The sequence below is a fragment of the Anastrepha ludens genome, chromosome 2, assembly GCF_028408465.1.
Source record: "Anastrepha ludens isolate Willacy chromosome 2, idAnaLude1.1, whole genome shotgun sequence".
NCBI lineage: Eukaryota > Metazoa > Arthropoda > Insecta > Diptera > Tephritidae > Anastrepha > Anastrepha ludens.
The window spans coordinates 169,876,154-169,896,117 of record NC_071498.1 but is presented as its reverse complement, the minus strand read 5'-3'; the positions used below and the strand labels follow the sequence as shown (position 1 = coordinate 169,896,117).

Here is a 19,964-nt window from a genome sequence, read left to right as displayed (position 1 = left end):
AGGGACCAGATATCTTTTTCTAAAAGATCTAATATAAGTGGTTTACGCAACTTAGTTAGGGGATGGAAATCAAATGCAGGTATAGCAATGGGCCTTAAGGCCACCAAGTGTCTTGCCTTAGACAAGTAATTTGGCTAACCTAACCTAACCTAAGCATATTTCCTGCTGTATTTTTGATGATCACAAACAAATATTAACACGAGGGGAATTTGAGGCTTCTTAACATATTACTGCAGGTCTTTCAATACTCCAATACAGCAAATTTGTTCGCTACTTCCTCGTTCAAATGAAGTTTTGAGAAATGAGCTTTCATAGATTCAATATTTTTGTAGTGGATTTTTATTATTTTTGCACTATTCTTGAGCGAAATCGAACTCCATTTTCGCAACTTGTAGATTTTCTACTTAAATGAAATGCTTTCCAGCTGTCACATATGTATGTCAAAACAAAGCACAGCTGATAAGAAACTTGCACTTGAGAGACCTGGGTTGTTTAATTGCTTATTGTCATACACACAATTCATACAAATGCGCGTAGTATAATAGAAAATCATGTGAATATTGATCGATTAACCGATCAATCAACTTTTAAAGTTAATTGTGGATCATAAGAATTCTGAGCTTTGCCATATTATTGTGCTAGAAATTTCTTTCGCCCACGAGAAAAGGTTGTACACTTAGTTTATTACATTTCATTTTTATTCAGTGGTAATGCAAGAAAAAACAAAAAAAAACATTATCGGCTTTCAAGTTTCGAATTTACTTTAGTATTCTGAAGGTTGCTTTGAAGCCGTGGGCAGACAAGCATTTCGGCGGCAAACGGTGGACGTTTCAACAGGTCTCGACACCGTCTCTCAAAGCTCGAATGAACCAAGAATGGCTAAAAATCAACGTTTCGAACTTCATAACGTCCACACAATGGCTCTCCAATTCACCAGACGCGAATCCGTTGGATTATTCTCTTTGGGCGATTTTGGAGAGCAAAGATTCACCAGTCTCGAGGCGCTGAAAAAAGCCACTATCCGCGAGTGAGACAAAATACCTGCAAGTCACATTCGGGCAGTTTGCGACTTATTTCTGGACCGTCTCAAGGCCATAGTCCAGGCAAAAGGTGGTCATAACGGTCATAACGGGCAAAAGTAAATTGATTCTTTATTTTGTATTATTTCCATACATTTTTTACTTTGAATTGAATAAAAGTAATTTTCCAAACTAAATTTATAGCCTTTTTAATTGGTTACTCTTCGAGTGCCGGACCCTGTACAATACTTCCTCATGACTTCTCTGCATACTCGTTCGTTGCTTTTGAAGGATCATTCAAATATGGAAATACTATAATAGAACATAATATAGTAAAGAGGCTATTTTTAACAGAAGCAAGCAGAAAAGTTTAAATCCTGAAAGTGAAATAAAAAAAGAACTCATCCGAAGATCAGTTTAACTCCCTGCACTCCGCAATAGCAACTAGTTGACTTCCCCACCCTATAATTATATGATTTAAACTTTTAATTTAATAACCTAAGACTATATTTTTCTTAAATATACAAAACATTTATTATAGCAAAATTTATTTTATTTTTTGTTTAGCATTACTGCGCAAATTATGAACGAATTAACGAATTAAGTGTTGCGTTAACCACAAATATGGCACAACATTTTAGTAGCCATTTAAGTGAACATCTGTGCTTCGAGAATAGGTGCTAATTGCCCATTATATTCAGGCAGAAGTATGAAGGCGGCATTCGTTACGGCATCAGATATCAGATGTTTGCAAGCGAAAATAACTTGCGAATTCCTTTATAGAAAATTTAAACATATGAATATATGAAAGTGTGTGTGTACGTGTACGCTTTTCAGAATTGGGAGCTCGTGGTCAAAATAAATTTAATGCATTTTCCTTATCATAGCTGACGTATTTGTTTATTAGCTCAGCAAATTATTTTAATTTACTCAATAACAACTACTATAGCAATATTTAGAAAAGCTAAAATAAATAAAATTATAAAATCATATGTAGGTATGTATGTTTGCTACAAGTGCTTAGGCACACGAAATCCACATTTCGAGCAAACATTTTATCTACAGTCTCCGGCCATTGAATTATGATCAGTGACTGTTTTATGCATTTTTTTTATTTAACGCATTTAAATTGGTAAAAAATTATTACTAAAGGATAGATATGTGAGAATTTCACCTATCTTTTGCATGTTGGATAACCGTGGGAGTGTCATTAGCTCCTCACCGTAAGAACGCAGTGTGAAAGAGCAAAAATCATTAAAGGAATTGATATAAAACACTAAATCTCTGTATTGTGCACTGATTATTGGACAAGCATGCAGCGTTTATTTGGAGGCGAGTTCATAAATTTTTTTAAGATTTGCTTTCATATACGAGGTATGTTCAAAAAGTATCGCGAATTTTGAATTTTCGCAGGTTACATATATTCGAATTTCGATTTTTTTGTGGCGATATGTTGGTACACATGTCTCTCACTCATGCCGACGAGTGCAGTCATTTTGAATGTTCAGTTAATTGTTGACACGTGCCCGCTCGTCTTCGATTTCTACATATTCAAAAAGATGGATCAAAGAACCTGTGTAAAATTTTGTGTGAAAAACGAAATTAAGTGCGCGAATGCATTCCGAATGTTGACTGTGTCATACGGTCATACGGAAAAGTTACTTTGGACCAAAGCAACGTTTATCGGTGGTACAAAAAGTTCTCAGAAGGCTGAGAAGATGTGAACGACGAAAAGCGTCGCCGAAAGCCGGACGCCCGAGCACTTCAACAATAGGCGAAAAAATTGATGAAGTCAAGAAAATGGGATTGACCAATCGTCGAATCACCGTTAGGGAAGTTGCTGATGACCTAGACTCGTGGACATTATCTCGTGCCATTCAATTTGTTTCAATTATTTAAGCATGAGACGGGTCGCGGCAAAATTCCTACCAAAACTGCTCAATTTCGACCAAAAGCAGCATCGCATGAACATTGCTAATGAGATGTTCGGACTCTGTCCGCGACGACCCAAATTTTCTCCAGCGGGTCATAACTGGTGACGAATCGTGAGTTTATGGTTATGACCAAGACCGAAAAAAGCGCGCCAAGTTCGGTTGAATGTCAACGTTTTGCTTACCGTTTTCTCGATTGCAGGGGCGTTTTGCATCATGAGTTCTTGCCACAGGGTAAAACGGTCAATAAGGAATATTACCTGCAAGTTATGCGCAATTTACGCGAAGCAATACGCCAGAAACGCCCGGATTTGGGGAAAAACAAAAATTCGCTCTAGCATCACAAAAACGCACCTCACACATCGTTGCTTGTGCGCAACTTTTCGGCCGAAAACAACACACTAATGATGCCACAGCCACCGTATTCCCCAGATCTGGCCCCCTGTGACTTTTTCTTGTTCCCAAAACTGAAGAGGCCCTTGAAAGGATGACGCTACGATTGACGAGATAAAGACGGCATCGAAGGATGAGCTGAACAAGATAAAAAAATTGATTTTTTAAAATGCTTCGTTGGCACAAGTGCATAATATGGGATTACTTTGAAGGGGACAAACTAGATATTAATGAATAAATAAATAATTTTTGAAAAAACCCAAAATTCGCGATACTTTTTTAACACACCTCGTAAATAATTGCTAAGAGCTATATTTTGAGTTACAAAAATTTAAACCTGAATGAATCTAAATTTGTACATGCTTTATTTTAAAACAACATCTAGACGTGTCTTTTGAAAAACTCCATTAGATTTACTGAAGGTATATCGATATCGATAAAACTGGCTTCAAAATTTTAAATTTAATATTTTTCCTTTAGCAAAAATCAAAATACATTTCTGCTAATGAGATAATATTAATAGATAACACAACGCTGTGATACTTTTACACAGCATAAATAAAGCAAGCATACCTACTTATCTCAAAAAACATTTGTTTTGATTATGACACTCTCCCAACAAACGAACGATTTATAGAGAAGAGAGTGAGTTCGTACGATAATAGTACTTATAAATACTAATCCCTTATCTGCACCAATAAAAATGTTGGGCAAATAATTTAGCGTTTTGGTTTTGTTTGCTAATCTTGTTTTTGTTTAATTATTTTCTTTTGCCTTGGTATTCTTAGTTCTAGCAATTGAATGCAAGCATACATACATACCTATATGCATATGTATAGTATGTACACTCCAAATAAAGTAATTTCTAATTTTATTTATTTATATTTAATTTTTGCGTGATGTGGGTCCGTGGTCGCCTCGGCAATATAAATAAATTCATTTTCAAACACTCATATTTCAATCAATTAAACTAAATCGATGCTAAATTGTTAATCGCTGTCCAAAGGTCAGTACTAATCTAATATTGAGACGCTTCTTTGTATATGTAGAATGTTTTTTAAGGTACTTGACCACCTTATAAGTTTCAAAAAATTAAATTTTTTTTTTTTACATTTTTTCAATCCTTATACTTTTAAAAATCATCACCTGAAACTGTTTTTTTAAATTCGAATTCTAACAAAGTGAAATCAGTGAAAATGTGCAGGCGCATCCTGCACTCATTACTTGCTGACTCAGCTGAAAGAAAATAGCAAGTTTTAACTTTAAACGCGTTTTTCCAGAAATTACTTTTTTTCGAATGGCGGACACTTTATCTCCGAAACTGCTTAGCCGATTTTAATGATTTTGGTCTTGTTTTATTTGTTAAGATGTTTTGTATGCCAATTTACCACATTTTGCAAAAAAAAAGTTAATAAAGTATTGCTTTTTAAGCATAACATTGTGAAAAACAGGGGTGTTTTCTTAACTTTTTTTCAAACATCCGCCATTTTTTTATTATTTTTTTTTTTTGTCAGTTTGTGGTAAATTCTCACGCAAGGAACCTTCCTTTTGAAAATTTTGTTTCTCTCTTTTGTTTTAGAATTACCATTTCTAAGATTAACTGTCCGCCGCAAGACATGATTTTCTTCAGGCCTCGACTTTGGCGCCTCCTGGATATATGTTAAAAAAAGAAATTTTAATAAATCAATTTTTTTTTGTATTATATAAGCTCTAAATAAAAATAAAAAAAAAAAATTATTTTAATATATTATACAGAACATGAAAAAAAAATTATTGAATATGTTGTACTTTTTAGCTTTCCAAGGTGGTCAAGTACCTTAAGTAGAATTTTCAAAAATACCGCGTCATGAATAAGAAATGGGTTCCAATGGTCAATGAACGGGATATGAGTAAATTTATGATCCGTTCTGTTCGCTTTGTTGGTTCGGCTGTTAGTTTGGCAACGCAGCCTTTTGTAATTGTAATTGGCAACGCAAGTTACATGAAACAAATTAAAAATGCTTTTATTTCATAGATGAATTTTATGATGAATGAGATTTTTGGCAGACAATTTGAATGATACACTATTAGGTATAAATCATTACCGTAGGCAAGTCTAAGTTACCGGAACGACACAGATTTATATAGAGTGACACACAGCTCATTTGATGCAGGTAATATAATACTTTTTTAGAAAAAAGAATATGACTCGTTGTTTATTTAATTTAATTAAAAAAATTTATACGACTTGTAATGAGATATATAAGTACTGTTTACCACTGCAAAAAGAACAATAACAAAAACAAAATTTGCTGAAAAAATATAGAAACAAATAGTTTTCTCATTAAAATATGCTCACAGCTTAAGTGATGCAGTGTATTTTATATTTTCTCTGAGAATACAATAACGGTAAAATGTATTTTTGTTTGCTTAGCTTAGCGTCTTAAGTCATTCTCAAAAAATTTTTCTAAAGAAAAGTTGAAAAAATTAAAATTTTTTAATATGAGAAAACGGACCTCACTTGAAAAAAGGGAAGACGTTATTTGTCATTATAAAGGGGGCAAAAGCCAACGAAAAATTGCAGAAATTGTTGCTATTAGTTCCTCAACTCTCGGGCACATTATAGAAAGGAAGCAGGATAGAAGATAAGGGCGCTTCTGCACTAAATAAAATATTTCAAGATGCTGATAAGAGGTGGATTGTTCGCAAAGTTAAAGAAAAACTCATTTTTTTTGCAAATTATTTTCATTTCTCTTTATTATGATAATACTGTTATGACTCAATTACGTATGGAACAAAATATTGGCCAAATGCCCGCCGCGGCCTCGGCGGCACACCTCCATCCGATGGTCCAAATTTTCGATGAGGCTGAGGCATAATTGAGGTTCTATGCCGTTAATGTGCCGAATTATCTCATCCTTTAGCTCTTGAATTGTTGCTGGCTTATCGACGTACAGCTTTTCTTTCAAATAACCCCAAAGAAAGAAGTCCAACGGTGTCAAATCACATGATCTTGGCCGCCAATTGACATCGCCGTGCCGCAACGTGAGATTATGCGGCCATCAAACTTTTCGCGCAAAAGAGCCATTGTTTCGTTAGCTGTGTGACAAGTGGCACCGTCCGGTTGAAACCACATATCGTCCACATCCATATCTTCCAATTCGGGCCATAAAAAGTTCGTTATTATCTCACGATAATAACTTGACGTTTAGGTGTGGTTCACATTCAGCATCAGCCCTTGAAATTTAAGCACGTCAAAAGCAACGAATATTACTGAAAACAATTTCGCTCGTATGAACGCGAATGAAACATCAAAACGAAATTTCCAGTGTCTCCTTTCCAGATGTCTCTGTGTGTAATATACTGAGCTGGATAGCCCAAGAAAACACGCTAAATATGTACATATAGTATGTACATATGTAAAAATGTATTGTTGAGCTTGAAAATAGATTAGCAAACTTTCCAGAAATTAAATTCAATAACAAACAAAACAAAGCCATTGAAATTCAATTTTTTCAATTCGTGATAATCGAGTTTTACAACTTTTCCATGAGCATTTTTTGATGAATGTTTTAAATATTTAAACATTGCATATGTTGACATATGCACATACATACAGCTGGGTTCAAAATAATAGGAGCACGAGCACACATTAAATATTTTTTTTGTATTTAATGTTAATTTTTTATGTTTTTTTATAAAAGTCTAGTGCACTCTACAACAAAAACCATATAACTTTAAGCTCCACACTTCGCACAAAATAACAAAAAAAAGTTAACAAATTTAAGAAAAGTGAATCAAAATTTCCAACTTTTTTATTCAGAAATTTTAGGGAAAGAAATATGGCTTAAATGCCAGAGATATATGGCTCCGCGTGACACACGTCTTCATGGTGGCCGTAATGGGCACCGCAATTTTTATCTTAAACAAGTAAATGAAGACTACATATTATTATTATCCTATTTGCGTCTCAGATAAACCTTTTTCATTTCGATCTGAAACATAATTTCATAGTCGCTTTAGGGTTTTTTCTCAGGATCTGATTGTAACAGGTAATTTGATGTGCATATCTGTCTGAAGCCACAACTTAAACGCCGGAGTGTTCTAGGATGGAGTTTGGGCTTTTTTCTGATTCCTCAAGCGTGCGAAGATACTTCCATCCGCCACACTCTGCGAAAATGTTTCAGTCAGAAGTAAGTCAATACACACAACATGAGCTCGTGGTCATTTTGCTCCGATAGTCAAGCTGCCAATTTGTCCCTGCCGTTTTTCACGACTCTGGGCAACACTTCTCGAAATAACTACGGAAACGAGGCTGCTAAGTTAATCGGGGTGGGTGATTCCTTAACCCCTGTTGAACACAATTGTTTTTAAATCTTCGATTGGGCACCCTGGTCTGGTATTTTTTCGTCCTATTCGAGAATCCTTTTTAAAAGATTATGCCCACAAATCGATAGGAAATAAAATTTTAGGAAGCTACCTGGAAGCTCAAGTCGTTAGCTACAATAGAAATATGTTAAATTCACGTCCAAAGTCTAAAAAGACGTTTCTGGCCAGACCCGGCTGCCCAACGGAGGGTTAATAACCACAAGTAAGGAACTCAGCCCAGCCCCAAATGGTTTGATTCGCAGTAGTAGCAGTCGGATTATTGTTGAATCGGGTTGTTGTCAAAACTAACCTATACGAACATCCACTCTGTTAGCGAAGCCAAGGTCTGACGTCGCGTGGCTACTTTGCCGCTCCTACCAGGCGCTGCCCTATCGATAGTCACTTCAAAAGACTGGGTGCAGGCTATAGTGATAAATGCCGAAGCTTTAGGTGGGAAAAATAGGTAGCCGGACACATTCAAAGTGGAGGTTTGTAGGTTACAGACTAGAAATATTTTGAAAGTAAAAGTTAAGTGGCGGACATAAAATACACTATCCGAGAAATAAATAAGAAATAAGTAAAAAATAAGTTCGTTGTTGTTGTTGTAGCAGAAAAACATTATCCATACATGCACGAGGAATGATGCTGCAGTGAAAGTTCTTAGCCGGACCTAAATCCGAGTCGTTCTGTTGACGCAGAATCGACTGTCGTGGGATATTTCTTGAAGAAGACTAGGTTGGCCACAAGAAGAAGAACTCAGGATGTGATAGAAAGGCTAGTTTATGTGAAAAAGAATCGCGTGAGAAACGTGGAAACTATATTTAAAAGAATTTACCTTAATTAAATTGGCTCCTTTATTATTACGGCGTTGCAGAAATTGCAAAACCCGATTAATTCACAATAATCAGTCGCAAAATGGCTCCTCGTTAAGAAGGTCGCAAAGATGTATCGAGTAAAATGAAGAGGTTAGGGGTAGTCAAAGGTCCGAAAAAATGATGATTTTCAATAATATTTTTTTTGTAGGCCATTGATTTATTTTACAAAAATAAAAACATAGCATTAATACATGTTTCGACTTGAAAAATTTCAAAAAAAAAGAAATTAATAATTATAAAAGTTATCGCTGTTTGTGTGGAACCCGTTTCTCCAGAAGTCCCTCATCACAAGTCCTTGGAAATTCATCTAAAATCAATGGACAAGAAAGCTTTTTTTGGTGGACTCAGAAAATATTTTTCAGATTTTCGAGAAAAAAAAAACCGAGAATTTACTGTTTTTTGATTAGGCATGAGTTTTTTATGTTTTTTAAAAGCAGTATAAATTTTATTGAATTCTACCAATCGGTTTTAAAGTTACAATGATCACCAGTTCAAAAAACATAGTTTTGAGAAAAACACATTTAAAGATTTTGTTTTTGCTGAGCGCCCGTTGTTAATTGTTGAATAACTCGAAAAGTATTTATCGGATTCACTTCAAATTTTCACACAATATTTTTAATATATTATACTTTAAGAAAATGCAAAAAAATTCCATTTTTTTTTTTAATTCTGACTACCCCCACCTCTTAAAATAAACTAAGAGTATAAACGTGTAAATTGTGAAAAATGCGTAAATGGGTAAAGAAACTACCGATTAACGTACCGACAAAAAGAAGCTGCCGTAATAACGGAACAGACGAGTACAATTTTATAATCAAGAAATAAAAGAAAGTGGAATACCCTGACATTTGATGGATTTTCACCCCGCCGTTTAAATTATAGTTAAAAAATAATTCAGAATAAAACCAAAAAAAAAAAACACACTACCACGAAAGCTACATTTTCTTTGATGATTTTTTTCTTTGTCGCAAACTGTAAGTTCTAGAAAACACAACAAATAAACATTTCCAAATGATTTGGCCCTCCGCCTAACCTTAAAACCTTATGTACAAATATTATTGTATACATTTCAGCTGGGAGCAATCAAATGATTCTTATCTCGCTTTCTCTCTCTCTTACTCATTATGTCAATTCGCCAGTCACTTGAGCGTCATACAATTAATCGCTGTCCTAATTAGTTGTTTCAAATCAGCAAAGCTAAAGCTCTCGACACTCTCTAACGAATGCATTCTACTCAGACAGTGACCTTCAAAAATGCGAAATGTTTTCAGCAGCAAAATATTTGCTCTCATTTGCTACGCAAGCTGATAGTGCATTTAACAGTGGCTCGCAAAGTGTAAGTGCGTTGAATTATTTAGTGCATTCAGTGCATCGTAGCCAAAGAAGTGATGCTAATTGCAATGCTTATGTGCGTAAATACCAGAAAAACTACCAGATTACTAAAAATGAGTTTTAATAGTCTTGCATGAAAGCAAAAAAAACTTATTATGCGGGCGGAATAAAAAAAAAACCAACAAGAAATGTGAAATCAAATTGTCTGTTATTTTCAAACCATTAAACCGATTCTATATAACTTGAACATTGGCATATATACACTGAGGATCAAAATGTAGGAATAATCAACAATGTGAAATATTTTCAAAGACTTTATTTTCATTTCTTTAAGCTATTTTGCTTACATATTTTATTTATTGTATTATATTTATTATTTATATTTTAAGGCCATAAGGGGTTAGAGGTAGTCAGAATTTTCAAAAACCTTTTTTTTTTTGCATTTTCTTAAAGTATAAAACTTAAAAACATTGTGTGAAAATTTGAAAAAAATTAATGACAAAGAGAGAGAAAGAGGTAAGAATCATTTGATTGCTCTCAGCTGAAATGTATACAATAATATTTGTACATAAAATTTTAAAGTTAGGCGGAGGGCCAAATCATCTGGAAATGTCTATTTGCTAATAGCTAAATGAAATATTTGCAAAGTTTGAATAACAAAGGAGCCGGGACACCAAAAAAATTCAAGAACATGATGAAAGACACATTGGAAGGCTTCTTGCTTCGAACAAAATCAGTACTCCAAAGACTGGACTACCACCATTGGAGGGAAAAGCAATTGTTTGGACGCTTCATCAAGCAATAAAAAAATTAATAAAAATATTGTGCACAAGACGAAAGGGACATATTCAAATATAGTATAGCAACTCGATACTTTTTCGGCGATGAATGCAAAAAAAAGCTGCCGGTGTAAACACTTTATTATGTGTTCTGGCTTTTATTGTCATAAATTATAAAACTGCAAAAGGCGTTATTGACCACTTGACTAAAATCAGTTTGGTGAAAAGATTAGAGAGCACTTTCTCGACATAAATAAATAACTCAGCGTAGTTTTAATCATAAATCACCAGGAACGGTAATCCTTATTAGTTAAAAAATATGGATTATTATTTATTGGTTGGAAAATTTTATCTTACAGCCTTACAACAGCCAATAAATTTAGTGAAGTGAAGCGCCGAAACTTCGTGGTTTGGGCTTGCAATAACTATGTTAGGCACCTTCTATTCGCCACTTCTCTGCTCGGTATCTTTCTGTTCAACTGGCTTGACGAAAAATTTGCATGCGCATACTTATTTAGGCAGCTCTCTTCCCGCGTTGCCAAGATTTATTTGTACCAGTTGCTTCATCTATTCGCCACTTGCTAACGCTTATCAAAGAGAAGAGGCCTGTTAAGTTCCTATTGCGAAACTCTAACTTGCACTTTTTATACGAGGAATCTTATTGTAATAATTAAACCATAGTAAATATTCAATATTCACTACGGCTGACATCAAAATTTTTTATTTATTCATTTCATTACACTGCAAAAAATCACCCTATCAGAAATTTTATAATTTTTTCAAATGGCGTCGTACGTCGCCCCAATGGAGCGCGTAAAGAACAAAATAAAAAATTCTATCAATCAAAATAATTGGTTTTTTTAATATCTATATTATTATTATTTAGTTATTTTTTTCGTTTATTTATTATTTGTAATTATTATTATTTTTTTTTTGTTATTATTATTTCGTTATTTTTTATTTATTTATCATTATTTTTTTAAATTTATTATTATTTATTTATTTCTTTTTTATTTATTATTATTTTTTAAATTAATTTATTATTTTTATTATTTATTGTTTTTATTTATGTATTATTTGTTTATTTATTACTATTTACTCTTTATAAATTTATTATTATTATTTATTGTATTTTTTTTTTAATTTAATATTAATATTTATTTTTTTTAAATTTGTTATTATTATTAAGTATTTTTTTTTTTGATTTATGTATTAATTTATTTATTTTTTATTTATTATTGTTATATTTTTATTGTTTTTATTAGTATTATTATTATTTTTTAATTTATTATTATTATTTATTGTTTTTATAATTTAATATTATTATTTATTTTTTTATTTAATTAATTATATTTATTTTCAATTTGTTATTAAATATTATTTAGTTATTTTATTTATTTATTTTTTTAATATACTTTTTTTCATTTATTTATTGCAATTATTTATTTATTAATTTTTATTATACTTTTTCTTTTCTTTTTTATTTCCTCTTATATTTCTTATTCAAGAAGCATTTGTATTTGTAATATTGTATGACGTTTTTTGCAAAATTAATATATAATTTATACAATAATTTCTTTTTTTTTATTACGTAAACCTGACAATCTGATGCAGTCTAATCGAACTAGCCTTTAGGCGCAAAATTTTAGCAAAAAAACAACGTTTCATGTACCCGAAAATATTCGTTATTCTTTGGCAAAAACTAAGTCAAAAAATAATTGTTGCGCATTAGAATCCAAATATTTTTATTTAAAAAAAAAATTTGCCATGCATAAATGAAGTAATTATAATTTTTAGGCAAAAAATATAGATAAAAAATAAGTACTAAATATGACCAACAAGCTCAAATACCTAGGTTAGGTTAGGATGATACGGTTGCGCAGTGAATGAGCACACTTGGACGAAGAAAAACGGTTTCGTCCTTTGTGGTACCATTATGAAGGAGGTGAGGTGAAAGAGGAAGACCGATGGGATGCAGGGAGAGGGCGGTGCTGGGATGGTTAGGAGGGTGAGTTTAGAGTGTGTGGATTACGTCGATGACTGTGCTGCGTTTGCATCAACCGCTTTGTGTTGTTGATGAAATTCAGATTTTTCAAATGAGATTCAGATTTTTAATGTCAACGCCAGCTATATCAGCAAGCGCAGCAAAGAAGTAAGAGCCTAGCCAGAGCAGGGCAGCTAAGGAGAAGGTGATTCCACCTCATCCTCCATACGTCCATCGCAAAAAGGACTTGAGGTAATTCCAAGTCTCACAGCATGCATTCCTTGCGCATAGTGACCCGTGAGAAAACCCACGAGATTCGAGAGCCTACCTAAAATTAAATAATTTTTGTTATTCTTAAAAAATATACATTAAGTTGGAACAAAAAATATAAATCAAGTTGGGACAAAAAATAAAAAAAAAATTATTATAAAAATTAGAAAATTACAAAAAATAAAAATAAAAAAAATATTTATTATCAAAAAGCCAAATAATTTGTACTCTTCTTAAAATATAGATCAAGTAATTATTATTTTTACAAAAACAAAAATAAAGAATTATTTATTATCAAAAAGGTCAAATACTTAAAACCAAATAATTTTATTCTTCTTGAAAAATATAAATCAGGGACAAAAAATGGAAAAAATAAAATAAAAAATTATAAAATCAATCAAAAGATCAAATGCAAACGTAAACCATTTTTATATTCTTCCCAAAATATATATCAAGTTGGGACAAAGAATATAAAAAAATAAAGAAAAAAAATGTCTATGAGATAATTCAAATTTTTGGATATAAAATAAAAATAAAAAAATATTTATTTTTATAAAGCGCAAATATCTACTTAAAATCAATTATTATTCTTAAAAAAATTTACTATATAAAAAATCTCAAATCTCTCTCAAATCAAATAATTGTGTTATTCTTAAAAAATATTTACTAATATATAAAAAAGCTCAAATACTTAAAATAAAATAATTTTATTATTTAAAAAAACATTCATTATAAAAAAGCTGAAATAATTAAAATCAAATAATTTTATTATTCTTAAAAAATTTAAATAAAGTAATTACAATTTTTGGACAAAAATAGATATGAAAAAAATTAAAAAATTAATCAAAAAGCTTAAATACAAAAAAAAATATTTTTAGGAAATTACAAAATTACAAACAATAAAAATAAAAAAAATATTTATTATCAAAACGGCAAGTAATTTGTATGCTTCCCAAAATATAAATCAAGTGTTTATTATTTAGAAAGAAAAATAAAAATTAAGAAATATTTTTTATTAAATAATTTAAATTTTTGGGCATAAAGCAAAAGTAAAAAAATATTTATTATCAACAACCAGCAATCCAAATTTTTTTGTTTGTTTTAAATTATTATAACTCTCCGCCTCTGTTAGTCACTCATATGTCAGCTACTTTGAAGTAATTCTCTTACTACAACACAAATGACAACTACAACACAAATTAGAAAATATCCTAGACTCAAAATATCCTGTTTTCTAATGTGTTGTTGTATATTACATATTAATTTTCGCATAGCATCTTTTTCACGCTCATACACAAATGAAGCTTTACAAATGCCACCAATTTCGAGCTGCTAATTGCCGTATGGACATAACTAATTTTTCATCTATTTTTGTGCTGCTTGACACCAAGTAATTATAGTGTCACAACTCTGAGCTCCTTGAATTGAATTGACATAAGTAAATATGTCTGTACGAGTATGCACTAATTTATTCACTTTACTTATTTTCAGTTTGCAATGAGCCGTCTTCTCGAGAAGCCCAGCATTGCGATGTCCCTTAAGTCGTCGCCGTCGTCGTCGTCGTCAGGTAGTCAATTGTCCTCGAATGCTGCAGTTGCTGGCAATGCCACTGGTGGACTAGGCATCACTGCCACTGAAGTTGCTGTACAAAGTCAAGCCGAAGCGAACACAAATCAATTGGCGGCGGTGACCAGTTCGAATACAACTAATAATAGTATGTATAACATGGTAAAAATTCTAGCATTCATAACTAACTTTTGAGTCACTCTTCGGCAGCCCACACAATTTTCGATGAAGTCTTTATAAGTTTGGTATCCGGTTCAGCTGCCGGCGCTTTAGCGAAAACCACTATCGCGCCGCTGGATCGCACGAAAATCAATTTTCAAATTAGGTAAGCTGCACAATATTTATTTAAATACCTACTAATACCCGATTTTAATATAAATATCTCTACAGTAAAAATGTTCCCTACTCATTCAAGGCGGCAATTAATTTTTTACGAAATACCTACGAGAAGGAGGGTATTTTGGCGTTATGGCGGGGCAATTCAGCAACGATGGCACGCATTGTGCCTTACGCAGCCATACAATTCACGGCGCATGAACAGTGGCGCAAAATACTACAGGTGGATAAGGATGGCAGCGAGTAAGTGGAAGATGAAAATTATAGCTCATCAGATTAGATTAAATTAGATTTGTGGGGGGATGGACGAGTCCAAGCACTCAGTCGGGACACCATTGTACTACACCCGGATAGATAAAGAGTGATAAGAAAGATAAAGAGTGGGTGGTAAGACGGATAAATTAGTTTGAGGTCACTCTTCCACAAATCTCTTGGATTCATTGATGAATTTTAAGAGTTACGGAAAAGGAAGAGTATGAACTTTATTCATACCCAGTATATCGTAACCCAATATCCTACGTCTGATTCTCGAAAACGCCGGACAGTTACAGAGAAAATGCTCTGCAGTGTCGTCATCCTCAAGACAGGATAGGCATATCGGGCTGTCGACGACCCCCATGGTAGCCATATGCTGACCACAGGCGTGGTGCACTGTGATTACACCCACCAGTATTCTCAGGTTCTTTCTGCTCAGTTTTAGGAGAAAGGTTGCTGTTTTCCTGTTTGGTTCTTTCACAAAGCATTTGGCTACTCTGCACGAGTTCAACCCAGACCAACGTCCTCTATGGGTAGACCTCTTGAAGTCGTCATTCTATAGTTAATCGATGCGGAATTGACACCTAAAAAGGGTTCAGGGCCTAGTGGCTTACTTGCAGAGCCTTCATTAGGCAGTTTATCAGCTAACTCGTTGCCTGTAATACCACAATGTACAGGCACCCAAATAAGACTAACTTTCAGTTCACTGTTCAGTTTTGTCTTACATTCACCGCCTAACTTCGAAGAGCAGCGTGGGTTAGCACATTGAATATGAGTTCCATTTTAATTTCTTTTAAGGAAGAATGAGTATGGTAAAACAGTGATTTTGAAACCTTCATAAATATACTTTCAAAGTAACTCTAAATATTTGTACTGTTCTTTTGTTTTGCACAGCACCAAAGGCAGACGTTTTATAGCGGGATCATTGGCTGGCATAACTTCCCAATCGCTGACATATCCATTGGATTTGGCACGCGCCCGCATGGCTGTCACAGATAAATACACTGGATACAGGTATGTTTTCGGTAGATTTTGAAAATTTGTGTTGCTATACTATTTGAATTTGCTTTATTTTTGTAGGACCTTACGACAAGTTTTCGTTAAAATTTGGGTTGAAGAAGGGCCGCGTACACTTTATCGAGGATATTTTGCCACCGTGCTGGGTGTGATACCTTACGCGGGGGTATCCTTCTTTACCTACGGCACTCTTAAGCGTGAATATTATGGTAAGTTTTTAAAGCAATGCTCTGATTAGAAAATAGTGAATTTATTTATAAAGATTTAGCAATTCCAACCAAGGCACGCCTCTAAGGTAGTAGTAGTAGAGCAGCTGATTCCACTTTTTTTTCCCACGACAGTCGGTTCTACGTAACCGGAACGACCCGGATTTATATCCGGCCAAGGACTGTCACTTCAGCAGTACTCCTCGTATGTGCACGGGGAATGTTTATGCTGCTACAACAACAACAACAACTTTTTTTTTTTGTATAATTTAATCTGTTCTCTAAGGTGGCAAACTTTGTTTATCAATTCTAATATGTTGTTGTTATGTTGAGCGGCGTACTCAAGGAGCACTCTTCAATAAGCTGCTGCCTGCCAAGAATGCTAGAATAAAAGATTGTGCCTTTCCAAGGGTCGTGACATCAGCACAGAAAATAAACAAATGAGGAGTGTAGGAAAAAAGATGAGGAACGAAACTGAGTGGAATGACAAGAATGTTAGATAAACAGTTCACTAGACAGGGCTAGTTTACTCGGGCGGCAGCCCTTGGTCGGAGAAAAACCCGAGTCATTCGGTTAACGTAGAACCGGCTGTCATGGGAATGATGTTAGAGGAACCAAAAAGGCTATGCCAACTAGGCTAACCTAACCCTAACTGTCAGTCATATTTTTTACAATTAATTACTTATTTTAATTTAAGCTACATCACAAATTAATAATGTTTACTTTATTTCCGCCATTTACAGAGGTGACAGGAAACTCTAAACCAAATACTCTAGTCTCACTTGCATTTGGCGCTGTTGCTGGTGCAGCGGGGCAAACATCGAGCTACCCGTTGGATATAGTGCGCCGGCGCATGCAAACAATGGGCGTCAATAAGGGCGCCAACGATCAATATCGCACTATATACTCAACCTTGAAGAAAATTTACAAGTAAGTTTTGCATATAAAGGGTGATTTTTTAGCTATTATCCTTTTAAACAGTTGGTTTAAGCAGCTGACGCATGTTTCGTGTTGCAATTTAGCCATGAATCTTACAAACGAACAACGCTTGAAAATTATTGAATTTTATTATAAAAATGAGTGTTCTGTTAAGAAAGTTTAAGTAAGATCCACTTTTTTATCGAAAAATTGTGTTCAGCGACGAAGCTCATTTTTGGATCAATGGGCACGTAAATAAGCAGAATTGTCGATTTTGGAGTGAAGATCAGCCAGAAGAATTGCAAGAGCGACCAATGGATCCAGAAAAGGTCACAGCTTGGTGCGGTTTATGGGCTGGAGGTATCATTGGACCGTACTTCTTCAAAGATGCTGCGAATCGTAACGTAACTGTGAATGGTGAAATGATATCCAACTTTATTTTGCCCAAAATGCAAGAGCTTGACTTGCATGACATGTAGTTTCAGCAAGACGGTGGCACATGGCACACAGCACGCGTAACAATGGACATGTTGAGATGCGAGTTCGGTGAACATTTTATTTCACGTTCGGGACCTGTCAATTGGCCACCCGACACCCAGATCGTGCGATATAACGCTTTTAGATTATTTTTTGTGGGGCTATGTTAAAGCTCATGTCTATACAGACAAGCCTGCTTCAATTAACGCATTGGAAGACAACATTAAAGCATTTATACGGGGTTTGATTGAAAAGAAATGAGCCTTAATTTTTTCTAAGCAGTTTTATTAAACCTTTTGGCTTATACAACTAATATTCTTCAAAATAGGACCCTTGAGCGTCACTACACCGCTGGTAGCGGTCCTTCAACTGCAGGAAACATGTTTTAAACTCATCCGCCTGAATCGCGTTCAATTCGGCCGTCACAGTTTTTTGGATCGCCTCGATAGAGTCGAAACGCCTCCCCGTCAGCTTTCTTTTCAGGCGCGGGAACAAGAAGAAATCCGGAGGAGGGGACAGGTCTGGGTTGTAGGGAGGGTGGGGAAGCACCGGAACCCGGCGGTGTGCGCCGGCGCATTGTCATGATGAAGGGTCCAATTGTTGACGAGGTCGGGCCGAACCCGGGCGACGCGGTTTTTCAGCCGAAGGAGCACTTCTTTGTAAAATGCCGCGTTTACAGTGCTTCCTAGAGGTACAAACTGTTTGCTTTACGCAAAATTTGATCGAGTAACGTTGCTCCAACGATCGCTGCATTTTCGTCACAGCAAAATCCTAACACACTTTTAAAACAGCTTTCACGCGCGGAGCGATGTTGACTACACCGCTGTTGCCAGCGAACTGTGACCGGTTTCTAGTGGAAGGGCAAGGTCCAACGATCATTTTCCCCCACCAGCCGATTCGGTTGATCGCTTGGCAGACGCTCCGCGCGGGAAGGCTCATTACTTTTCAGTAAAATCCTGTATGTGAGATACCGGCCGAAACATTGGAAAGAGTATGCCAAAATTGGACTAAGCGGATGGACGATTTGAAGCGCACTCGCGGTCAACATTTGCATGAAATAATCTTCAAACATTAAATTACATGGACTGTACTATCGATTTAAATAAAAATTTCATGCATTTTTCTGAATTTCACGTGTGTTTTTTTGAAAAACTTTCCTATAGCTCTGAAAAAATCACCCTTTACATACATACATACATGCCTGATGCTAAATAATTAATCGTCTTGTTGCATCTTGCAGGGAGGAAGGCATCAAAAATGGCTTTTACAAAGGTCTGAGCATGAACTGGATCAAAGGCCCGATTGCGGTTGGCATTAGCTTCTCTGCCTACGATTTAATTAAGGAACTGCTTAGGGAACTTTTCCATTCGAAACGCGGCCGATACGATGCTTAAACTGTGCAACTATTATTTTTCGTATTTTTATTTACATATATTTATATATATTTTGTTATGTAATTATTTTTTACTTGAAAATGCTAAACGGTGTGCCGAATGCCGAAAAGTGGAATTTATACCTAAACGAATATTTAGACGTTATTGCTGTATTCAAACTAAACTTGAGTAAACGTGAAAGGTTCAATTATTAATTCTAAATCAATAGATATACTTATATATATATATACGTATATGTGCAGGTATATGTGAGTTCGGGAATGGTCAGAGTAATCTGTGGTTTACCGAAATATTCCTTCATTAGGTGATATAAAATAAATATAAATTATACGGTTAGCCGTTTAGCTTCGAATTTGTTGATGAGAGCCGAGTTTTGTTCCTTTTTATATGTGTTAATATTATATAAATATAAAATATGAGTAATTTAATGTGTAACTGTAGTAAGCACAATGCGACAATAAATCTAAACTGATTTTTTTTTAATACAGCATATACATACATACATACATCTAAAATTACATATTGGTACATTTAGTAGGCACCTACATACATACATACACGTGCAAGTAAAGAGTGGTTTTCGAACGATTGTCGTTTTACAAGGAATGTGCAAAATAAGTTGTCATGTGTTGGACTTATGAAGATATCAGTTGGTAGATATTTATCTATGTATGTATATTACAAACATATGTATATGATAGTACTCAAATGCTTATAACTAAATACGTATAATGCTCTTTGCAGTTAAGTTACATACTATACATACATGCATACATACTTACATACATAAATGAATGGTAACACAACATTTGTTGAAGTTTCATAAGTCTTTTGAGACATTTTTTTATGTGAAGTATTCGAAAAG

The 19,964-nt window shown here is 34.2% G+C and overlaps 1 protein-coding gene across 1 annotated transcript in view; it reads left to right on the top strand.

The window, feature by feature from the left end:
- Positions 1–19,591, top strand: part of LOC128855837 (mitochondrial coenzyme A transporter SLC25A42) — a 57,738-nt gene extending 38,147 nt beyond the window's left edge. The window contains exons 2-8 of the mRNA XM_054091041.1: positions 14,422–14,644; positions 14,707–14,821; positions 14,887–15,075; positions 15,982–16,101; positions 16,168–16,313; positions 17,054–17,240; positions 18,946–19,591. Of these exons, the coding sequence (XP_053947016.1) occupies positions 14,428–14,644; positions 14,707–14,821; positions 14,887–15,075; positions 15,982–16,101; positions 16,168–16,313; positions 17,054–17,240; positions 18,946–19,099 (1,128 nt within the window). The 5' untranslated portion in view covers positions 14,422–14,427 and the 3' untranslated portion in view covers positions 19,100–19,591. The remainder of the gene's footprint in view (positions 1–14,421; positions 14,645–14,706; positions 14,822–14,886; positions 15,076–15,981; positions 16,102–16,167; positions 16,314–17,053; positions 17,241–18,945) is intronic.
- Positions 19,592–19,964: the final 373 nt, after the last annotated feature.